This window comes from Peromyscus maniculatus, chromosome 3 (assembly GCF_049852395.1).
Source record: "Peromyscus maniculatus bairdii isolate BWxNUB_F1_BW_parent chromosome 3, HU_Pman_BW_mat_3.1, whole genome shotgun sequence".
Lineage (NCBI taxonomy): Eukaryota > Metazoa > Chordata > Mammalia > Rodentia > Cricetidae > Peromyscus > Peromyscus maniculatus.
This window is the reverse complement of record NC_134854.1, coordinates 50,639,599-50,661,031: the sequence shown is the minus strand read 5'-3', so window position 1 is coordinate 50,661,031 and position 21,433 is coordinate 50,639,599. Positions and strand designations below refer to the sequence as shown.

The window sequence follows — 21,433 nt, the reverse complement described above, 5'->3', positions numbered from 1 at the left end:
TAATTAATTAAAGAAAATTGTGTGTATGTACGTGCACGGCATACATGCCTAGCGTCCACAGCAGCCAGAAGAGAATGTCAGGTTCTCTGGAACTGAGCTACAGGCAGTGGTGAGCCACCATGTGGGTGCTGGGACTCAAACCCAGATCCGCTGGAGGAGCAGTAAGTTCACTTGACTGCTGAGCTAACGCTTCAGTCCCTGCCCCCTCCCGTGTTTTAAACCTGTGCTTCTTTTTTAATTATTTTTTGAAATTACAATTGCATCATTTCTGCCTTCCATTTCCTCCCTCTAGATCCTCCCATATTCTCCTCCTTGCTGAAACACTGTTTTTAATAATATTTTATTGATTCTTTGAGAATTTCATATAAAGTATTTTGGTAATTCTCATCCCCACTCCTCCCCCAACTCATCTCAGATCTGTCCCCCAACTGTACCCCCTAATTTCCCAACCCCTCCTAACTTCATGTCTTTAAAAATAAATAATTCAGGCAATTTTGTGCTGCCATCTCCGGAGTTTAGTGGCCCTACCAGGGACCACCCCTTAATGACAACTTCTCTTCCTTCCTGAGAAGCCACCAGGTGTCACGAGCTCCTTAATTAGTGCTGGCAGCTCCCAAGCCCCTCCCTTCTCCATCCTAGAATGATTGGACTGCTGTGAATGTATTTCTAAATTACACTTTGAGTATCTCATAGAGATTAGAAGGTTGTGTAGTATAATTGGCCATACAATTCTGAATTCTCGTTTCTAACTTGTCAGGCTTGATCTTGCAGTTGCTTGCCTTTGGGGTTAGGAGAAAGGAGAAAACATTTTCATGAGCATCTATAATGTGCCACAGTCTAGGTATGAGAGCCCTGAAGATGATCATGTACAATCAAATAATAGTTCCTTATTGTTTGATGAAACTCTTGGCTAAAACTCTGAGCCTGGAGCTTTGCTGAAGGGAGACACTGCATATTAGGCTTTTGTAATAGTTCTACAAGTTTGTAAGTTCTGTTTCTCTTTGGCAGTATACGTTCAAGGCATTTGTTCCTCTTAGTTGGTTTTCAGATGAGTTGGCATCAGGTGGTTCATAATGTCCCCTTGGTACCTTTGAACTTTGTGTAGCTTTTGTAATGTCCTGGTTACCTTTCACCTTAGCTGTGCCTGCTTTGTTGCACTGGCACTGACCCCCCCCAACCCCCAACCCCCGACCCCCGACCCTAGTGGTCTTCAAGATATTTTAGCTCCTGCCCAAGACCCAGTTTGCCTGTGAATCTTCTCACTGACAAGGTTGTTTCATTTCTGGTCTTTCTTGAAAAGTTACTTCCTTCATTTTAATTTTTTTTTTTTTTTGTTGCTCTTTGTTTGACATTTTCATGGGTTTATTTTATTTCCTTCCTGTATGTATTTAAAGCTGTAGACTGTGTTGCTTCATCTGTGTCCTGTCACTTTTGACACAGTTCTTTCACTATCATTTCTAACTATTTTCTCATGATTGTGCATTTACCCATTTCTAAAGATAATTTTGTCTGATTTTTGCTTGACCTGTGAATTAATTTCTAGGTCTAAAGTTTTGCTGGGTATCATTTTGTTAATGATTTCCGAATTAACTGCATCACCATCAAAGTAGTATTCTAAAAATAAAAGAAAAGAAAAGAAGTATTCTATATAATTTCAGGATCTTAAAGCTTATTGGGATTTGTCTTTATGTCTGGATTGAATAGTCTGAGTAATTGTATCGACTAGATATTGTGTTCTGCTATGACCTACAAACCAAATCTGTTCATTATGTACTACAGATCTTCTCTTTCCCTCCTGTTTTTTTTTTGTTTACTTTGCTTTTATTGATAATAACTAAACTATCCTGTTAGAAGTTGCAAATCTCCTAGTATGATTGTGCATTTGCCCATTTCTGTAGATAATTTTGTCTGGTTTTTATTGTTGTATTTTGAGATGATTAACTATCAAGGAATGTTTGTTATAAATGTGAACCTTAGCCTATAGTGGCTTACCCTTTCTCCTGTCCAACTGAAGATATGTTTAAACCCATTTCTCAGCATGCTGTGCATTGGTACCCAGCACCTTGACTAAACTATTGCTTTTCTGATTAGGTTCTTGTTGGTCAACAGTATGTATTTAGAAATGTCTTGGTGTTAGTCTCCTCAGGAATCCTTAGTGGCATGAATGGAGAATATTTTTGATGGCCTTACTCACGTGTTAGGTTGATGTGACTGTTGTGTGTGGCCCATGTGGTCTCCACCAAGCATCCTCACAGGGTAGCTGAGTTCTCTGAAATAAACACTATCAAATTTATTTCTAAATACTTGATTATATATGTTTTAATAAGGAAGGACATTTTTCTGTGTAACTATAACAACATCTTTAGACCCAACAAATTTAACAATTCCTTAATACCAAAGGCTTATGGCCTTTTGTTCATATTTTATAATTTTTCAAATTTAAGATACTCGGCAATTATATATGAAAACTAGTATACTATTTATGTTACATGTTCAGAAAATAGGTATTAGAGAGAGATTTAAATCTTAGTAGAAATATTGATTTTTTTTCCTGTAGTTTAATTGAAACTATTAGTCTTTGAAAGGTTAATTTCTTTTATATTAAATTTTATTTGGAAACAATTTAAAATTTGCAAAAAGTTACAAAAACAATACATACATATTTATCTGCTTCATCCAGACTACTTACATTTTACTGTGTTTGCACATAATTTCTCTTTGCACAAATGTGCATGTAGGTATATAATATATATAGGAGTTCCTGCATTGTTCTTATGGATGATGTCTTAGGGTTTCTATTACTGTGAAGAGACACAATGACCACGGTAACTCTTATTTTTTTTTTTTTTTTTTTTTTTTTTTGGTTTTTTCGAGACAGGGTTTCTCTGTGTAGCTTTGTGCCTTTCCTGGAACTCACTTGGTAGCCCAGGCTGGCCTCGAACTCACAGAGATCCGCCTGGCTCTGCCTCCCGAGTGCTGGGATTAAAGGTGTGCGCCACCACCGCCCGGCCACGGTAACTCTTATAAAGAAAACAGTTAATTGATGGTGGCTCACTTACAGTTTCAGAGGTTCAGTCTGTTATCATCATGAGGGGGATCATGGCAGCGTGCAGGCAGAGGTGGTGCTGGAGCTGAAAGTGCTACATCTTGGCACAGAGGCAACAGAAAGTTGACTGACTGTCGCACTGAGTGAAGACCTCAAAGCCCATCCCCATAGTGACACACTTCCTCCAGCAAGGCCACACCTCCTAATAATGCCTTCCCTCTGGGGGCCATTTTCTTTCAAACCATCACAGGTGAAATCATTGATCCCTGATGAATGAACTCATCTTTCAGCTCCTCTCCCTGTCCTGGAAGTCGGGGTGTGGAGCTCAAGGTTCTAACTCTTAAATCATTTGTTGGCTTCTCTGGTGACCAGCTCCCAAAGTTGCCTCTATAACACACACTCTGGTATGCTTAAAGGGTGCTTCCTGTGAGTAACAAAATAATTTCCATGGATCTTCAGAGCTCTATGCTAGGAACAGGGCACAAAGACCAGGTATTTCAGATTATACTACAGGTGTTTTAGCCCATCTGATATTTCAGTATTTAGGTTTTGCCTGCTGGTGTGTCTTGTGTATTTTGAATTGGAGGTAGTATTTCTATTTCACTTGCTTTATGCCCTTTAAGCTTTTAGCATTTGTCTGCAGGGCTGTATATATCAATGTACACCCTGGTGGTGGCTGAAATGTACATTTAAATGTATGCATATATCTGAGATGAACATTCTTAGTAAAAATGGGAAGGTGGAGTGTTCTTCTGTGAGTACTTCAAAACACACCTGCATTTTTTATGTGCCATCATAGCAAAACAATAATAATCTCCATTTACTTAGCATAGTACCAGTTGCAAATACTTACTTTTCTAGCTGTTCTAAATTATGCTGTGTAGCAATAGTACAGGAAGCCATGATTATCCCTCTCTTGATACACGGAAATTCATTGATAAGGAAATTAAGATCTAGCGAGTTTAAGGCTACTCAGCTAAAAAGTAGCAGAGCTGAGATTTACCATAGGTCTCTTGGGCTCTGAAATCAGTGCTCTTTTCATTACATCTACTTCCCCATTTGCATATGCGCTTGACTTCCTGCCTTCCGATGAAAAGCGGTGTGTGAACAATGTAATAGAAGCCACACTGACTCTTGGGCTGCCTAGAAGTATAACTAAAACAAGGTATTGGGCTTGAATTTTATTTTTAAATAAGGAGCTAAGTAGATAGTTTCTGAAGCCCTTTCTGGCTCAGAAAGTCTAAAACTATAAAAATCCTTACTTTGTGGCTTTCCTAGAATTTTCTTGTCTATCAACTGTGTAAAATTAATAGAGTCAGTGTAAAACTTTAAAGAACATATCTCACCTTTTCATCCTTTGAACTTGTGGACCTACAGTGACAGATTTACCAAAGCTTTGTTTTGTATTTCAGACAGATTATGAGGGACAAGCCAAGAAGCTCCTGGAACTGATGGAAAGCACAGATGTGATTATCGTTGCTGGAGGAGATGGGACACTGCAGGAGGTAGGGTCCTCTCCATCCATGGACATTTTTAAGGGGAGAAACATGGAACTTAGGTTCTAGGACAATGGCGACAATAATTAAGGAAATTGTTGTAGTTCATTATTTTAGGGCTGTTGCTCACAAACTACTACAGCCCTGAGCTTTTCTCCTGTACTTTTCTTGTTTTTTGTAAACTTTCCTCCCAGCAAAAAGAAGAGTTGATATGTAGTCAAATTTGTTTGACAAAATTCGATAGAACAAGCAAGGCTCTATAATCCAAGCACTTGGGATGAAGCGGGAGGTCTTGAGGTCCAGTTAATCTTGGACTACATAGCAAGACTGACCTCAGATATCGAGTGAGACAGGAGGCAAAACGGGAATGGATGGGCTGAGCTTGTTGTGCTGTGCATCCTGTTATACAGTAGCTCCGTGATGGTGTCACAGGTGGACCTGTGTCTCATGGTGTCCCCGAGGACAAGTTCTCATCACATGACAGTTTCTCCCAAGAATACACCTCTCTGCCCACTCACATCATTCCTGCTGTGTAGAAAGTTAACTCTTAATACTGCATTTATAGGAAGAGGTGCTGCGTGTTCAGGTGTATGAGTCTGTCTGCTTTCCTGTTGTTGTTTTTGAGGTTGGTTGGTTGGCAGTCAGGGCTAGAGAACAAACCTCACGTATGCTGGGCAAGCACTCACCGCTGAGCTCTAGCCCTAGCCCTCTCTTTGTTCTAATGTTAATATCACTCACCCTTAGTGAGATGCTACACCTATTAGAATGGCCGGGATCTAGATCACAGGCAGTACCCAATGCTGATGAGTATGGAGCAGTAGGAACTGTCATTCATTGATGGTGGGAATGCAGAATTGTTTAGTCACTTTACCAAAAGGATAACCAAAAGCCAGGAGAAACAAAACAGAAAACTGAGCATACCCTTACCATGTTATCCAGCAATTGTGCTCATTGAAGTTACTCAGAGGAGTTCACAACTATTGTGCATACAAGAAAACGTGCACATGGCCGTTTATAGTGTCTTTATAATCGACAAAACTTGGAAGAAATGAAGGTCCCCTTTAATAGGTCAGTGGGTAAGTAGAGTTGCATATCCAAGTAATGGATTATTTAACATGAAAAACAAACAAAGAATTCTTCAGTTATAACAAGACTTGTAGGAAGCTGTATATTAAGTGAAAGAAACCATGAAAAGACTTTAGTTTACATACAGTTCAACTGTTAGACATGTGGGCCAAGCAAAAGTAGAGAGGAAAAAGGTAGAGCTGCCTGAAGTTGGGAGAAGAGAAGGATGAGTAGTTGGCGCACAGGACTTGTAGGGCAATGAAAATACTTTGGAGATGATACTGATGGCCAGGTGTCATTACATGTTTGTTAAAATCCATAAAATGTACAACACAGAGTGAACACCAATCTAAACAATAAAGTTTAGATGTTAACTTTAATGTAGGATCATTAGTTTCACCAGATGCTGTACTTTACTTTACACCATATTGCATTACTGTGGCCTTTGAGCTCTCTTTGATGGCTTCATTAGTGTGAGGGATCAGAAATGAACAGTAGGGACTGTCCTGTGTCTGACTTGGCATCTGTATGGGCCTTAGTAAGCTCCTTTTTTAAAAGGCTCTGCTAATGATCTTGTAATTGTTTTTATAGCTTGTTAATGAAATGTGAAGAGTTCTGATTGCCTACAAAGAATGCAGTAGACCATAGACAGCCCGTGTAATACTGAAACCCAGTTAGGTGGGACAAGAGAAAGGAATGAGATGTGTCAACCTTTAATTTTTACAAATGTTTTTACAAAGAGACAGTGAATTGTATATTTGGTGCATTTGCAGACATTAAAGTAGACATTGGCTAGAGAAGGGATTGGTTAGGTATGATGGCTCACACCTGCTTCCTGGCACCAAGGAGGCTGAGTCAGGAGGAATGCAGTGAGTCTAGGCTAACTAATGAGACCCAGTCTCAAAAAATGAATAAAATAAAATGGGCAAGTGATTAGTGTTAGCTGTTTAGCCCCTTTGTCTTCATAGCCCTCAGGAAGAAACACTTGAGTATGGATTTCTGAAAACAGTAAGGCATCTTTCTCTCTGGGTACCTCAAAGGGGTAACATAGGCTTTTCTGCATAGTTGAAAAGAGCGCACATTTCTGTAGAACCTACAACATATAAACATTAGTACAGCTACATTTTGTAGACCTTGAAACATAATTTTACTAATGTAATGTGGAATTTTTATAATTTATCTTAGTTTTTATTATTACTTCTAGGTTAAGAATAAAATCCAATTTATCCCTGATTATATTTGAGAAAATGATGTGTTTTTAAGATCTAGTACATCATTTAAAATAAGTTTCTAGAAGAAAACAAATAAGTTTGTGGTCCATGAAATTTGAATCTAATTTTGTTATGATAAATGAAATGCATGTTGTTTATAATAATTTTCTTACATTCATAGGTTGTTACTGGAGTGCTTCGAAGAACAGATGAGGTGAGCTTGTAACAACACATTTAAGCTTTTACTTTTTATCATTTTTTTGTCTTTTGCTCCTCATGATGCATACATACATATTTATATATATATGTACGTATGTATGTATAATTATACACATACATATATATGATGTACTGAGGATTGAACCCAGGGCTTTGGGCATGCTAGATGAGCACTGTACCACTGAGCTACACCTCCAACCCTTTATTCATTTGAGACATGGTCGTGATAAGTTACCCAGGCTGGCCTTGAACTTGTAGTTCTCTTACTTCAGTCTCTGGAGTCTCTGGGATTCCAGGCATAGACCACCATGCTCAACTCCTGTGTTACAGTTTCAATCCAGTGCAAATGTGATAGAATTTGATTTTTGAACAGATGATATAATACTGTTCCTCTGTCATAGGTCATTCTCATGAACCATGGTGGACTTCCTGTGTTGGTAATCTGGAGTACCAGAACATTTTAACAGCAGTTTGTACTATATAAAAATTTCCTGTAGAATCTTTTCCTCAAGGAATTCTTTCATCAATTAATAGTGATGTGTTCATATAAGAGGGACCAGATAGCACTGAAATGAATGAACTAGGCTAATTTGGTTAAGGGTGAGCACAAGGACCTGAGTTTGATCCCCAGGATCCATATAAAATCAGCTGGGTGTAGTCGGTGGTGCTGCTGGTAATCCCAGTGCTGGCTGGCAAGGAGAGCTGACTTTGCAGGTTTCAAGCCCTGGGTGAGACCTTGTCTAAGAAAAATGTGGACAGTGCCTAGAGAACAGGATGGGAAGTTGCCCTCTGGTCTCTTTGTGTGTCCCAAAACCTTACCCTCTGCCTGTGCACCGACAAATGTGTATGCATACACAAGAATGATCTAGATATAGAAATATCTACATCTTTAGATCTTAGAAATGTTAAATACAAAGTAAGTTTCTAAAAAAGGTGATATATATTTCTATATGGTTTGAGAATGCAGAAAACAGTACTGTCACTGTGTGTTATTTGGTATGTAACTATATAGTAAGAAAAAATAATGTAGTTGGAAAAGAGTCATACCAGCCTAGCATAATGATTTTCTCAAAGAAGAGGCAAGCAAACAGGATCTCAAAGGACTTCATCTGTCTCTGCCTGATTATTTACTTATTAATTTTTATTTTGCGATCCTATTCCTTAAAATATCAGAAGCAAAATGGTAAATGTTCTTAAATCTGAGTTGTGGGCTTATGGGGTTTTGTAAGATTTCATTCATTGTCCTGCCATAGTTTAAACTATTTAAGTAGAAACAGAGGGTGGATCCAAAATGGTCTTTTGGAGTCTTTAAGTAACACTGTATCTGTGACATTTAGTTAAACCCCTAGTTTGTCATTAACTGACAGCTGTTTGACTCACTCTCTTTGCCTTGTTTGTATTTGAAGGAGCTTATGAAACACTGTCACCTGTCATTGGTCACTGTAGAAACAGGGATTTTTAGTTGAATTACCTGTGTATTTCTTATCTAGTGTGATCGCTTAGTGTGACTCTCAGACTGGGTAATTGCTCCAGTAGTTGTAAGACTGTCGTTATCTTAACCCAGTTTCCTATAAAGAATTGCACTTACTGAGTACCCAAATCTGTCTTCTAAATTCCAAGTCACTGTGTTTCCACGGCCTGCTGTGTTTTGGAAACTGCTCACTTGGAGCGTTTGCTTGCTGGCCTAGGGATGGGGAATGGAGATGAGAAGGAAGACACAGGCCAGACTCTGTCATAGAGGACACACATATGCCTCTCTGTTGAACTTAATTTTCTGATTATAACAGTGAAACTTTCTCTTCTTTTTGTTCTATCAGGCCACCTTCAGTAAGATTCCAATTGGATTTATCCCGCTGGGACAGACCAGTAGTTTGAGTCACACCCTCTTTGCCGAAAGTGGAAACAAAGTCCAGTAGGTTGTCAATATGGAATGCTAACGTTTCTGGATGATAGAGCCTAGGACTGAAAACCACATGCATGATAAAGTTGACTGATCGTTTCCTTTAAGTACACATGGTGACAAATAGCAAGTCTTTGTGGGAACTGACCTGTTAGCCTTGGCTTCGTTATCTTGGTGACGTAGGCAGGTAAAACAACTAAGTACAGTCACGTCCTTTTGTGACTGCCTGGAGTGAGTGGTAGGTAGTTGGATATAGCAGACAGGAAAGGCAGTCAAGTCCTGACATCTAAACTAAATTGCTGAGAATCTAACAGTGTCTTTAGGAGTCAGGCGAATTGTTGTTTTAGTAGTTCTTTTTTCTTGAAAGCTTTAGGGAACAAAGCCCAAATCCTTCAAAAAGGTAGTGATCTTGAATTTGAGGCCTGGCTTTCACAACAATTAATAATATAATCTTGAGCAAATGTTGTCAAAAGACATAAGTAAATGGAGTGTTGGGGAAATCATTACACAATATGCAGTGTAAGGTTTGTGACAGTTAGATGTCAGGAAGTAAATATTTGCTGAAGGAATTAGTTAAAAATTTCTCAGAATTTTTTCCTTGCTATAACCTTCTAAGTCAATAATAATGATACTCAAGTGACTTTTTTATTTGAGTTAAAAAAAAGTTTTTTTTCTGCTTTAGAGTGTTTTCTTAGACTGGTTCTTATAGCTTGACTTTCCCTGTTAGAATTTTGAGGGCCAACAATTATATCTTTTAACAATTCTGTGCTGTTCATAAAAGCCCGGGTACATATAAGAAAACCCAGGCGTGCATATAGATATTTATCAGCCCCTCATTCTGATTTCTCTCAGGTGTCACAGGATTCTTCAGCCATTCTCCAGTCATCCTGAGGCCTAGCAAACAGGGAAGTCTTTTAAAGGGCCATACTGTTTGGTCATAGGTTAGAATTTTTGAGGGGCAACAGATAATGACTGATGAATGACTCAAACATTTTTGCTGATCTGATATAAATCCTATACAGTTTAGACTTGACTCCTTTAGTGAGCTTGTCTTTTCTTGATCAGTGGAGATTATTGAACAGCTTTAGCCAGCATTGCCAATAGCATGTCAGTGATCAGAGATAGGCTGTTTTCCTTCCAAAACCCTTGTCTGTCCGAAAGCCAATTTACACTCACATGTGGATACCCCCAGGATCTGAGATAGTGTTCTGCTTTTTTGGAGCAGTTTTTCCATGTTCTCAAACTACTGTTATTGCTGCTTCTATTTATAATTTAAAGATTAATAAAATCTAATCTATAAGCATGCCCCGGGGCCCTTAGGTAATCAGCAAGTCTGCCATGGGCTCAGAATTTTTGCAGACTTTTTAACATGGCTGCTGCCTGAGGCTATTTAAAAAGAACAAAGCTTTGCCTTTGCCCTGCTGTCAAGATTTCTTGTCACATAATTATTAAAGAAGAAAAACGTCTTTTTTCTTGGAATGTGGCCTGTTGCAGGTAAATAATCCTAAATGCCAGGCTACAATGCTTCTTTATTAGAATTTGAATTATTGTTAGAGAACGATACATTTGAGCTTGCATTTTTGTTGTCTTCTGCCAAACAATTTAGAGATGCAATTTAATGCAAAAAGTCTTTTTGAATTGTAATAATTTGGATTCTTTTTAAGTCAGTCTCTCGAAGGCACTTTCTAAGGCTCTCCCCATTTGCCAGGTGATGTGTACATAAAGTACAGTGCACACATCATCTGTAGTGCTTCTTTCATAACCCATACACACTCGGACAAACCAGCCTAGACTTGGGAGCATGCTTCTTGCTTTCTCCAAGTCAGATCTCAATTTTTAAAACTTTGCTACTCACTCCCCACTCATATCTATATTGAAAGGAAAATAATGGGTTCACAGATAAATATGGGTATTTTGCCTACATATAGAATTTCTGATGCCCAAGGAGGCCAGGAGGGGGCACTGGATCTCCTGGAACTGGAGATACAGATGGTAGTACACCTCATGTGGGTACTGGGAATTGAACCAGGGCTCTTTGCAAGAACAGCAAGTACTCTTAATTACTAAACCATCTCTCTAACCCACAATGGCTTACACTACATAAAAGGAAAAAGGCCTCCAGACAGCACAGCACTGTTAGGTATAGTCAGCAACTGAAACTCATGTATGGATGGCAGGAAAGCCAGGTAGTGCAGCCTTAATAGGAACTATTGTGGCTGTTTCTTATCAAATTAAACATAAATTTGTCACACTTTTTAGGCATTTACCTAAGAGAAATGCAGATATACAGATCCATACAACAACCTAAACCTTATTTGTAGAATCTGTTGCTAGTTGCCAAAAAGCAGGAATAGTGCCAATGTCAACCAACTGATGTACCAATTATGGTACATCTGTACAACACAGAGCTACTTAACCACAGAAAGAAACTATCTACCATGTCTACCATGTTGATACAGTCAGTGGCATGAATAATCTCAAACTCATGCTTTTTCATTCTATTATATGACAATTCTACAAAAGATTAAACCGGACATGGTAATTGCCAGGAATCGATAGTGGTGGGAGTGGGTTGGCTGCAAAGATTGATGAGGGACTTGGAGGGATATTAGAAATATGTGTTTTGGAGATGGTGTTGGTTATATGAATAAATTGACAGAAGGTATGGAAGGGCATGCCAACAAGGACAGATTGAACTGCACGTGGCTTCCACCTCAGTAAGTCTGATTTTCAAAAAGAAGCTGGTCCTTCGGTTTCCAGGGTTGCATTGGAGGAGCTCTGCTGGAAGAGCAAATGGAACACGGGCAGGAGTGTTTGCCCAGGATGCACAAGGCCCTGGGCCCGAGCCTCAGCACCCCAGTGGAAAGACAAAAGAACTGCCAACTCTTGGACCTGAACAGGTGGGAGGACACCAGCCAGCCAGACGCCCCATGGTTGAAGAAACAAGTGGGAACACTGAGTCTTGACTTCCAAGGCAGAGGCTCGTGAATGGAAGCAGCTGTGGCAAGCAGTGCTGATGTAGGAAAACCTGAGGCTCTGTGTGGTCACTCTGAGAATGCCAGCCTCCTTGGCACCTGGCCTTACGTAAGGATTTCCTATAGTACTGAGAGATTTCCCTCCAGGAGTTTGCTGGAGACTCCACACTAAGTACTTGAAAGGGGGAAAGAAGAATTCTGGGATACTTGGAAGCAGTCTTCTTCCCTTGCAAGTCTGTATCAGGAGCAACTGTTTAGTCAGAGCCCCAGCTTCTAGAATAGTGTTGGAGCTCCACAGGGATTGCTGGACTCCAGCTGGCTCTAGCCTTCCACATGGGAAATAACCCAACTCCAACCTACTCTTCAGTCCTTCCCTAACTTATGGGGTAGAAAGGGTTGAAGATCAAAATGGAAAGGGAACTGGATAGTCAGAATCTGTGCAATTATACAATATGCTTCTAAATAACATGTACATCAAGGAAGAAGTCTTGAGAAATTTAAAATATTTGAACTAAATAAAAACAACTCCCAAAAATATGTGGGAGGCAGTGATGGTGGTTAGAGGAAATTTAAAGCATAGTATGCATATTAGAACAGAAGGCAGAGAAAGATTAAGTGTGAAGGCACACTGTAACATACGCCTGGGAAGGGGAGTCAGGAGGAGTGTGAGCTTGCCACCAGCCTGGCTGCACACTCAGACACTGTCAGGGAGAGGAGGAAAGTGAGTTAAATCTAGAATTAACAGAAGGAAAGAAGAATTTAAATCCAGAGTAAACAAAGAAAAATAATGAGATTGAAAACAGATGTCAACAGAAATGCTGGTTCTTGGAAATAATAAATCTCTAGCCAGGAAAAAGAAAAACTAGAAAGGACACAAATGATTCATTTTGGTGATGAAACAGAAGACGTCACTGCAGAGCCTACGAACATGAAAAACGTTCTAAAGGAAAAGTATGATAATGCTAGGCCCATAAGTTTGATAACCTTGGAACAAACCAACTCCTTCAAAGACGGTTTGGCATAGCTCATACAAGAAGAAATAATTGGCAAGTGGATTAATTCATGCAGACAGTGGAGTCTCATTCATTGCTGAAAGGCAATGAGCTATGGAGCTCCAGAAGAACAGAAATTTGGATGCATATCATCTAGTAAAGGAAAACAGTCTGGAACAGGCTACACTATGTGGCTCCAGCTGTTAGATCTGGACTAGGTAAAACTATGACTGTAAGAAGGGGAGGATGTTAGAGCTTGGATGGTGCAAAGACATTTGTGTGGTGGTAAAATTACTTTGTATATACTACTGTGGTGGGCACGTGTCATTAACGATTATCTCAACCCATTGAGATTGCAACTATGATCGCTTCTCGGCCTTTTGGCTAAGATCAAGTGGAGATTGCAACTATGATCAAAACTGGATTATGAATGACAATAATAAGTCAATATAAGTTCTTCAGGTGTAACAAATGAGCCAACTAGTTTTGGAGGTGGTGGGAGGAGATGATAATAGAACAGCTGTATTTGTAGGAGGGGAAGGGATTGTATAGGGAAATTCTGTACTTGCCTTTAATGTTCCTATGGACCTGATCTAAGATGGCTCTAAAAAAGGAGGTTTGGAGGTTTATGTAAATTTACTGGATTTGATCTCTAGCAACACACACACACACACACACACACACACACACACACACACACACACAGAGAGAGAGAGAGAGAGAGAGAGAGAGAGAGAGAGAGAGAGAGAGAGAGAGAGAGAGAGAGAGAAAGTTTAAAAATAAGCATAGTCCTGTCAAACTTCAGTAACTTGATTAAGCACGCACTAGAGATATGTTCTAGTTTCTCCTGAGTTTGGTTGACATCAGCATATACTATCTCTCACCATTAATTCTAATTATATGGTGATCCTATACCCCATCATTAACTTCGTTCCAGTAAGGTGAATATCTACAGTGTATTGAAACATACCAGATAAGTTTCATAGTGATAATCAGAAAACAAGTAAAATTAAAAAACTGGACACAATTGGATGCTATGAGAAACCAAGTTATTATTTAGAAAACTGTTTTTTAAAGCTGTTGTTTTTAATGGTGGGGGGGGTAGTGACTGGTGTGATGTATACCATGAATCACAGCAGTCAAAAGGCAGAGGACCACTGTGAGTTCAAGGTCAGCCTGATCTAGATACCCAGTTCAAGGTCAGCTGGGGGACAGAGTCAGACCCTATTTAAATAAATAAGAAAGAGGGAGAAGGGATGTAATTTAGTTGGCAAAATGCTAGCAAGCGTGAATCCCTGGGTTCCATCTCTAGCATGAAATAAACCAGTCATGATGGTGCACATCTGTAATCCCAGCACTGGGCAGATAGAAGCAGGGAGATCAGAAACTGAAAGTCATCTTTGGCTGCAGAGTGCCAGACTAAGATACATGAGACCCTGTCTCATGGTTTTAAAAGAGTTAAATGTTTATCTTGGCTTTCTTCTCTCTCTCTCTCTCTCTCTCTCTCTCTCTCTCTCTCTCTCTCTCTCTCTCTCTCTCTCCCTCCCTCCCTCCCTCCCTCCCTCCCTCCCCCTCCCTCCCTCCCTCCCTCCCTCCCTCCCTCCCTCCCTCCCTCCTTTCTCTCTCTTCCTTCCTTCCTTCCTTCCTTCCTTCCTTCCTTCCTTCCTTCCTTCCTTCCTTCCTTCCTTCCTTCCTTCCTTCCTTCCTTCTTTCTTTCTTTCTTTCTTTCTTTCTTTCTTTCTTTCTTTCTTTTTTTCCAAGACAGGGTTTCTCTGTTTAACAGCCGTGGCTGTCCTGGAACTTGCTTTGTAGGTCAGGCTGGCCTTAAACTCACAGAGATACACCTGCCTCTGCCTCCTGAGTGCTGGGATTAAAGGCGTGCACTATCACACCTGGCTGATTTTGGCTTTCTTATGTGACCTGTGTTATAGTATCCAGATTGTTAATGAGGGAAAGGTTCTTTTTGTACAATGGAAGATAAATTAGAAAGAATGGTGGAAGATACAATTCAGTTTCTTTTTTTTTTTTAGTTTGCAACTCAGTAAATCTTGGTAATTATTTTCACTGGTTGCCATCATTACCAAAAGACAGCCAGGTGTTCTTTATCTTCTGGTGGAAGTACATACTACCACACAGGGATTATTTATTGATACAAAATCTCAATTGATAGAAAATTCTAGCTATACTCAGAAAATACATAAAGTAGACATATATACTAGGGCCTTACACATATAATCACTCAGGTTCACGCAGCCAACTTCACCTTATCAACTCCTCAGCCTCCAAAGAGAGCTACTTCCTGTGTACTCATGCCTATATACCTTTCTTTGCCCTGCCATCTTACTTCCTCTCTTCGCCCAACTGCATCACTTCTTTCCACAGAAACTCAATAGACAAGTGGCCTATTTCTTAAGTAGGGAAATGAGAAAGAACAGATAATAGATTAAAAAATTTAAAACACATTAACCAGTCATCATTTATGTGTCTTGTTTGAATCTTGATTTGAACAAATGAAGTAACATACATATTTATATATAAAATTTGAAAACTGACTTAAATATGCTGATACCAGTGATTCAATATTTTAAGTATAATAATGATATTTTATGAAAGTCTTGCAGATACATAATAAACTATTAAGATATCAGATTTGCTTTTATTGATTAGTGGTTTATAGGGTAATGTGAGGAAGTAAGTATAAGATGAATTACTAAATGGTCTTATTAATAAAAAACCCAGAGCCAGATATTGGGGTGAAAACTGAGAGATCAGAGGAATAGGACAAGCCGCAGCCAACTTCACCTTACCAACTCCTCAGCCTCCAAAGAGAGCTACTTCCTGTGTACTCACTCATGCCTATATACCTTTCTGTGCCCTGCCATCTTACTTCCTCTCTTCGCCCAACTGCATCACTTCCTCTTTCCGCCCAGCTCTATTACTTCCTGTCTGTCTGTCCAGACCTCCAGATCACTATAGTTAACTAGCACTGGGATTAAAAGTGTGTGCCACCACATTTGGCTCTGTTCCCAGTATGGCCTTGAACTCACAGAGATCCGGGTGAATCTTTGCCTCCCGAATGCTAGGATTAAAGACATGTGCTACCACTGCCTGACCTCTATATTTAATATAGTGACTAGCTTTTTCCTCTGATCCCCAGATAAGCTTTATTGGGGTGCACAAATAAAATATCACCACAAGTAAGATTGATCATGAGTTGTTAATTGTTGAGTCTGAGTGAGGAATATACATGAGTTCTCTGCAGTTTATGTGCTTGAAATTGTAGAGAATAAACTATTGTTCTCAGTAAATGCTGACTGCCTGTTATTTGACATCCATTGTGCTGATGTCGAGTTTTCATTGGTCAGTCCACTGAACTGACACTAGCTTTGTGGACCTCGTGTTCTCCAGGAGGAAGCAGATGGTAACGTTAGTAAGTACAGACTGTGGTTGAGAAAGGACAGTAGCAGTTTGGTAATAGTCACAGTGAAGGACCTCCCACTAGGCTGGAAGGAGTGGGACCCTCTGACGTGGTGTCATCTGCCGGATTTGAAGGATGAGAGTAACGGGCTTGTAATGGCTGCACCTAGGGCATAGGAGGGTTGATGGCCATTCTGAGGAGGTCCCTGGTGTGGGTCTACTCATTCTCTCCTATGAGAGCAGATGTTTTCCTGTCTAGCCACTTTCTGTTTCTCTTGTTGACCATCTGTTGTGTATTTATATGTGTCTGACTTTGAATTTAAAGTGCAAATTCTAGGTTTGTTTACCGATCTGGCATAATTCTGTATGCCCTGAGTGTGTAATATATAGTATTTACTTTTGATGGTTTTTTTTTTACATGTAGTTTTTTCAAGAGATTGTCATAATGTGGGTAAGAATAGTCTTGTATCTTGAATGAAAGAATCAACAGTGAAAATGAAACATGAAAAACATCCTTGTAATCCTGGAAAATAAGGAAAGATGTCTTGGGTCCTGAACTATAGTTTGCTGTAAGTCCTGTCCTTTAGTTACCATCTGGCTGTTTGAGAAGAAAGAAAAAAAAATTTTTTTGAAAATGGCTAAATTTCTTACACGGATTAAAAGGTGCTGTGTTATATTATGTATTTAAGTACCATATTTTCCAATAATAAGCACAGTGGAGTATTTCAGTAAATGTTAAGTAAACAAATGACCAGTAACTTATGTAAGCTCCAAATCTTTCTCTGTGAATCTCTCAGAACATTGTATTGTTCTGAGTTGGTAATTCTTTCACATGTTTCCTTCTGCTTTCTTAATATTATTTCAGAAGACTAGCTTTTCCTGACTGCCCTCCTGGGATTCTGAGTGTGTGAGTGTGGGTGTGTGTGCACACATGTGCCTGCTGTGCACTCAAGGAGGTGGTGTTTACCTTTGACAACAGGTTCCTTTCCATGTTTTCCCTGTTTAGACACATTACAGACGCCACACTTGCCATCGTGAAAGGAGAGACAGTTCCACTTGATGTCTTGCAGATCAAGGTAAAATCTTTCCTTCAGTTTTTAAAAAAGGTATCAAAGTAATAAGCACAGGTTAAAGAAAATAAAGTTTTAACAGTTCACATGGGAATATGATGAACATGGCATTCCTTTTCTCTTCCTATCCCCTGAATTAGTCTCCAGAGAAAAGCATTATTCATGATTCTGTTATCACTAATTAATGTGTTTATGATCTCATTTTAAATACTATTGTTGTTGGGGCTGAACATACAGATAAATGATAGAATGTGTGTTTACCTGTATGTGGTCTAATCCCTAGGACCTCACCAAAAAAGGTAATTGTGATAAAAAGTCATGTGGTATAAAATTTATAACTGTGCTCATTCTAAGTCTGTACTTAGTAGTGTTACATGTATGATGTCACCATTTGATACGTTAGCTTTGAACTTACCTCTTGGCCTCTTTGTTACGTACAAAAATTCCTCTGTTTCACTTCCTAATATAATTATATCTAGTTTTAATTCCTCTACCTACTGCAAGAAATCCATCTACTTATGGTAGTTTTGAGCACTAGAAGGGCCCCTGACGCCAGCCATTATGCCATATGCCTGTAATCCCAACCCTCTGTAGGAGCACAAGGATGGAGGGTTCAAGGTCAGCTTTAGCTACACTGCAAGTGGAGACTAACCTGTACCACATGAAACCCTGCCTTTTAGAGGGGAAACAAAGACTGATGAAGTACTTAGGGCAGTGACTCATTTCTGTCCCTGTTGAAACGCTGGCTGCATCTTTCTTCCACGCTCTGCGACAAGTGAATGGTTTCTCATGTCTTGCTGGTGCGACTGGTCCTTGTCCTTCAGCTCACCTGGTTGTCTTGTAATCTCAGCTTTCACGAGAGCTTAAGAAGTGTTAGGACTTTGTAGATTGTCTGTCCAACCTTTCTCACTTAGGGTGTGAACAAGGTTTTCTGTAGCTTCCTGTATCTTAGAGCTCTACATTTTTCTGTGGAGCTGTGTAACATTTTCTTATTTGTAGATTTGTAGAGGATAATTTGATTTAGAGATGTTTGTTGGCTGTGTCAATGAACGGGCATAGGAGCAGTTATATCTCACAGCATACTGGGCACTCAGACTTTGGTCTTTAATTACTTCTATCTTAAAAATAACAACAAAAACAAACATCTACCAGGACTCAGTGAAAGAATAGTTTTCAAAAGATGAGTGTCAGGTAAGAAAACTCAAAAATTGATGGGGACATCACATAAAGATGTTAAGAGCCAACCGATTGGTGTGTGGGTATCAAAACTATTAACTGTGGATGGATTATAATGTCCTACATAAAAATAAGGAGTTCCTGAGGTCCACGTGATATTACAGAAGAATTACCATGTTGTAAATGTAGAAGGAATGATAGTATATTGTTATTTTTCAGTCACCATTTTGGTAATTGATTTTTGGACAAGATCATCAGTAGAAACTGAATGTAATGGATAGAAATCTATTGGGAAACAAATCTGCAAATATTGTCAGAATACTTAGACATTAAAAGGGGCAAATATATATTTGAAATAGAGATATCTGGCATATGCTATTTTATCTGATCAGGAAGAAAACTGACCGTATCTGCCTTCTGACAATGATATCATATCACTGTATGGTCTTCTGCCCCAAATGTCAGCTAATCTAAATCGAATCAAGAAATAGTAATCAGAAAAATCCAAACTGTAGATAATTCTAAACATTTAGACTGCCCTCAAAAAAATGTCAGTGTTAGAAAACCCAAAGAAAGTAAGTGGTCTGTTCAAGATGGAAAAATAGGATTCTAGTAAAGAATCCTGGATTTGAAGAATGAAAAACAGTCATAATCATGGACAGTGTAGGATGAGTAGATACCAGCACATGGGCTGTATTTTAGGTGCTGCATTCCTGCCCATGTAAGTCCTTACTGGGGAGGTAATTGCTGAACTGTTCTGGGCTGGTATCTATAACCACAAACCTAACAACACTACAAAACATACATGGGGGCCAGAGAAAGAGCACTAGCTGTTCTTTAGAGGATCCAGGTTTGGTTTTCAACACTCACATGAGCTCAGAACAAACTACAGCTCCAGGGAATCTAATGCCCTCTTCTGGGCAACATGGGCACTGCATATATGTGGCACACAAGCATGCAAATACACACATAAATAAAAGTAGAACAAAAATAAAAACAGAAGTATAAAGAGAAGACTTTGGCAATGGTGACTTTAGGTGAGAGGTATAAATAGTGTTCACTTACTGTTTATTATTTTGCTTTTACATTGTTTTCTAAAATAAAAAATAGGGGTGAGAAAGAAATGGTTGGTTAGCAATTTCTAAATTTTGGTCAGTATCCTTTTAAAATTCTAGAAAAAAAGATATGCTTATTTGGATAGGAGTTAAGCAAGTATTATTTCTTCATCTAACTTAAAAACAAACAAAACAAAACAGAAAACAGCAAATGGCTCAGAAGGCAGAGCTGCAGGGTGAAATCATGCTGCAATGTGAATGAAGCCTGTGTGTTTCTCACATCTGACCCATAGATGTGCCGGCTCCAATCTGGAGACGCGTTTAGTAGTTACTCACTTTATGATTTTATAAAACTTTTAAGGATCTATATACTGTGCCATGATCTCAACTTTAACCCTGAAAGTCAGTGTTATACTGGTTGAGCATCCCTAGTCTGAAAATCAAAATGCCAAGTGCTCCAAAATTTGAAAACCATGTTTTTGATTTGACATTAGGAATTTTCAACCAATGGTTTTTGCAAATATTCAAAAATTGAGAAACTCCAAAATGGGGAACATTTCTGGCCTTATGCTTTTAGGCAAGGGACACCTAACCCATATGCAGTTTTCTTGTACATCTTTATAATTGGTGAACTGTTGTGGAATATTAGTTTAAGATGTGTTACATTCGTTTATGTTGTGGAATATTTGTTTAAAGATGTAAAGATGTGTTGCATTCATTTATGTTGCATTTGTTGGACTCTGTAAAGCTGTGTTATTTTGTCTGTCTAAAACACCTGATGGTCTAATAAAGAGCTGAAGGGCCAATAGCGAGGCAGGAAAGGGATAGATGGGACTGCCAGGCAGAGAGAATAAATAGGAGGAGAAATTTTGGCTGGAGAGAAGAGGGAGAGGATTGAGAAAAAGAGGAGAGGAGGACACCAGGGGTCAGCCACCCAGCCAGCCATGGAATAAGAAGAAAAGAAAGATACATAGAATAAAGAAAGGTAAAAAGCTCAGAGGCAAAACATAGTTAAAGAGAAAGGGGATAATTTAAGTTAGAAAAGCTGGCTAGAAATAAGCCAAGCTTGCTGGTTGTGGTGGCGTGCACTGGTAGGATTTGCTGAAGGAGGCAGAGGCAGGAGGATCTTGAGTTCGAGGCCAGCCTGGACTACACATTTAGGCCGGGCGGTGGTGGCGCACACCTTTAATCCCAGCACTCGGGAGGCAGAAGCAGGTGGATCTTTGTGAGTTCGAGACTAGCCTGGGCTACCAAGTGAGTTCCAGGAAAGGCGCAAAGCTACACAGAGAAACCCTGTCTTGAAAAACCAAAAAAAAAAAAAAAAAAAAAAAGAAAGAAGCCAAGCTAAGGTCAGGCATTCATAAGTAAGAATAAGTCTCTGTGTATTTTTTGGGGAGCTGGGTGGTGGGCCCCCAAAAGAGTTTAAAAAAATCAACAACAGTGAATTTACAAGTTTACAGCCAAGTCTCCTTTAATTTTTCTTCATGCAGTGATGTCTAGACTTTACATCATGATCTCATTAATCATAATCTAAATTGCAATTGATCTTCAGCATGTAATACAACTAAGTTGTTTTCACAAAACAGAAGGACTATGATCAAAGGATAACTAGTAGAGATTGTTATCTATAAAGACATTGTTGTAAAATATGATTATTACCAAAGGAGGTGAGTCAGGAGATTTTTTTTAATAACTCAGTGATTTAGTATTTGTTATATATTTATTAGAAGTGATATATTGCAAAGTAAATTGAATTTAGCTGGAAATTCTTGCTGTGCTTGTAAATGTTTCTTGTCTCAACCCCCTTCTCT

General features: G+C 39.1%; 1 protein-coding gene across 3 annotated transcripts in view; it reads left to right on the top strand.

Annotated features, from left to right (window-relative positions):
- Positions 1-21,433, top strand: part of Agk (acylglycerol kinase) — a 77,409-nt gene that overhangs the window by 35,756 nt on the left and 20,220 nt on the right. For all 3 annotated transcript variants that reach the window (XM_006997082.3, XM_042273104.2, XM_076566447.1), the window contains exons 6-9: positions 4,459-4,551; positions 7,000-7,032; positions 8,855-8,949; positions 17,328-17,397. In XM_006997082.3, coding sequence (XP_006997144.1) covers positions 4,459-4,551; positions 7,000-7,032; positions 8,855-8,949; positions 17,328-17,397 — 291 coding nt within the window. The remainder of the gene's footprint in view (positions 1-4,458; positions 4,552-6,999; positions 7,033-8,854; positions 8,950-17,327; positions 17,398-21,433) is intronic.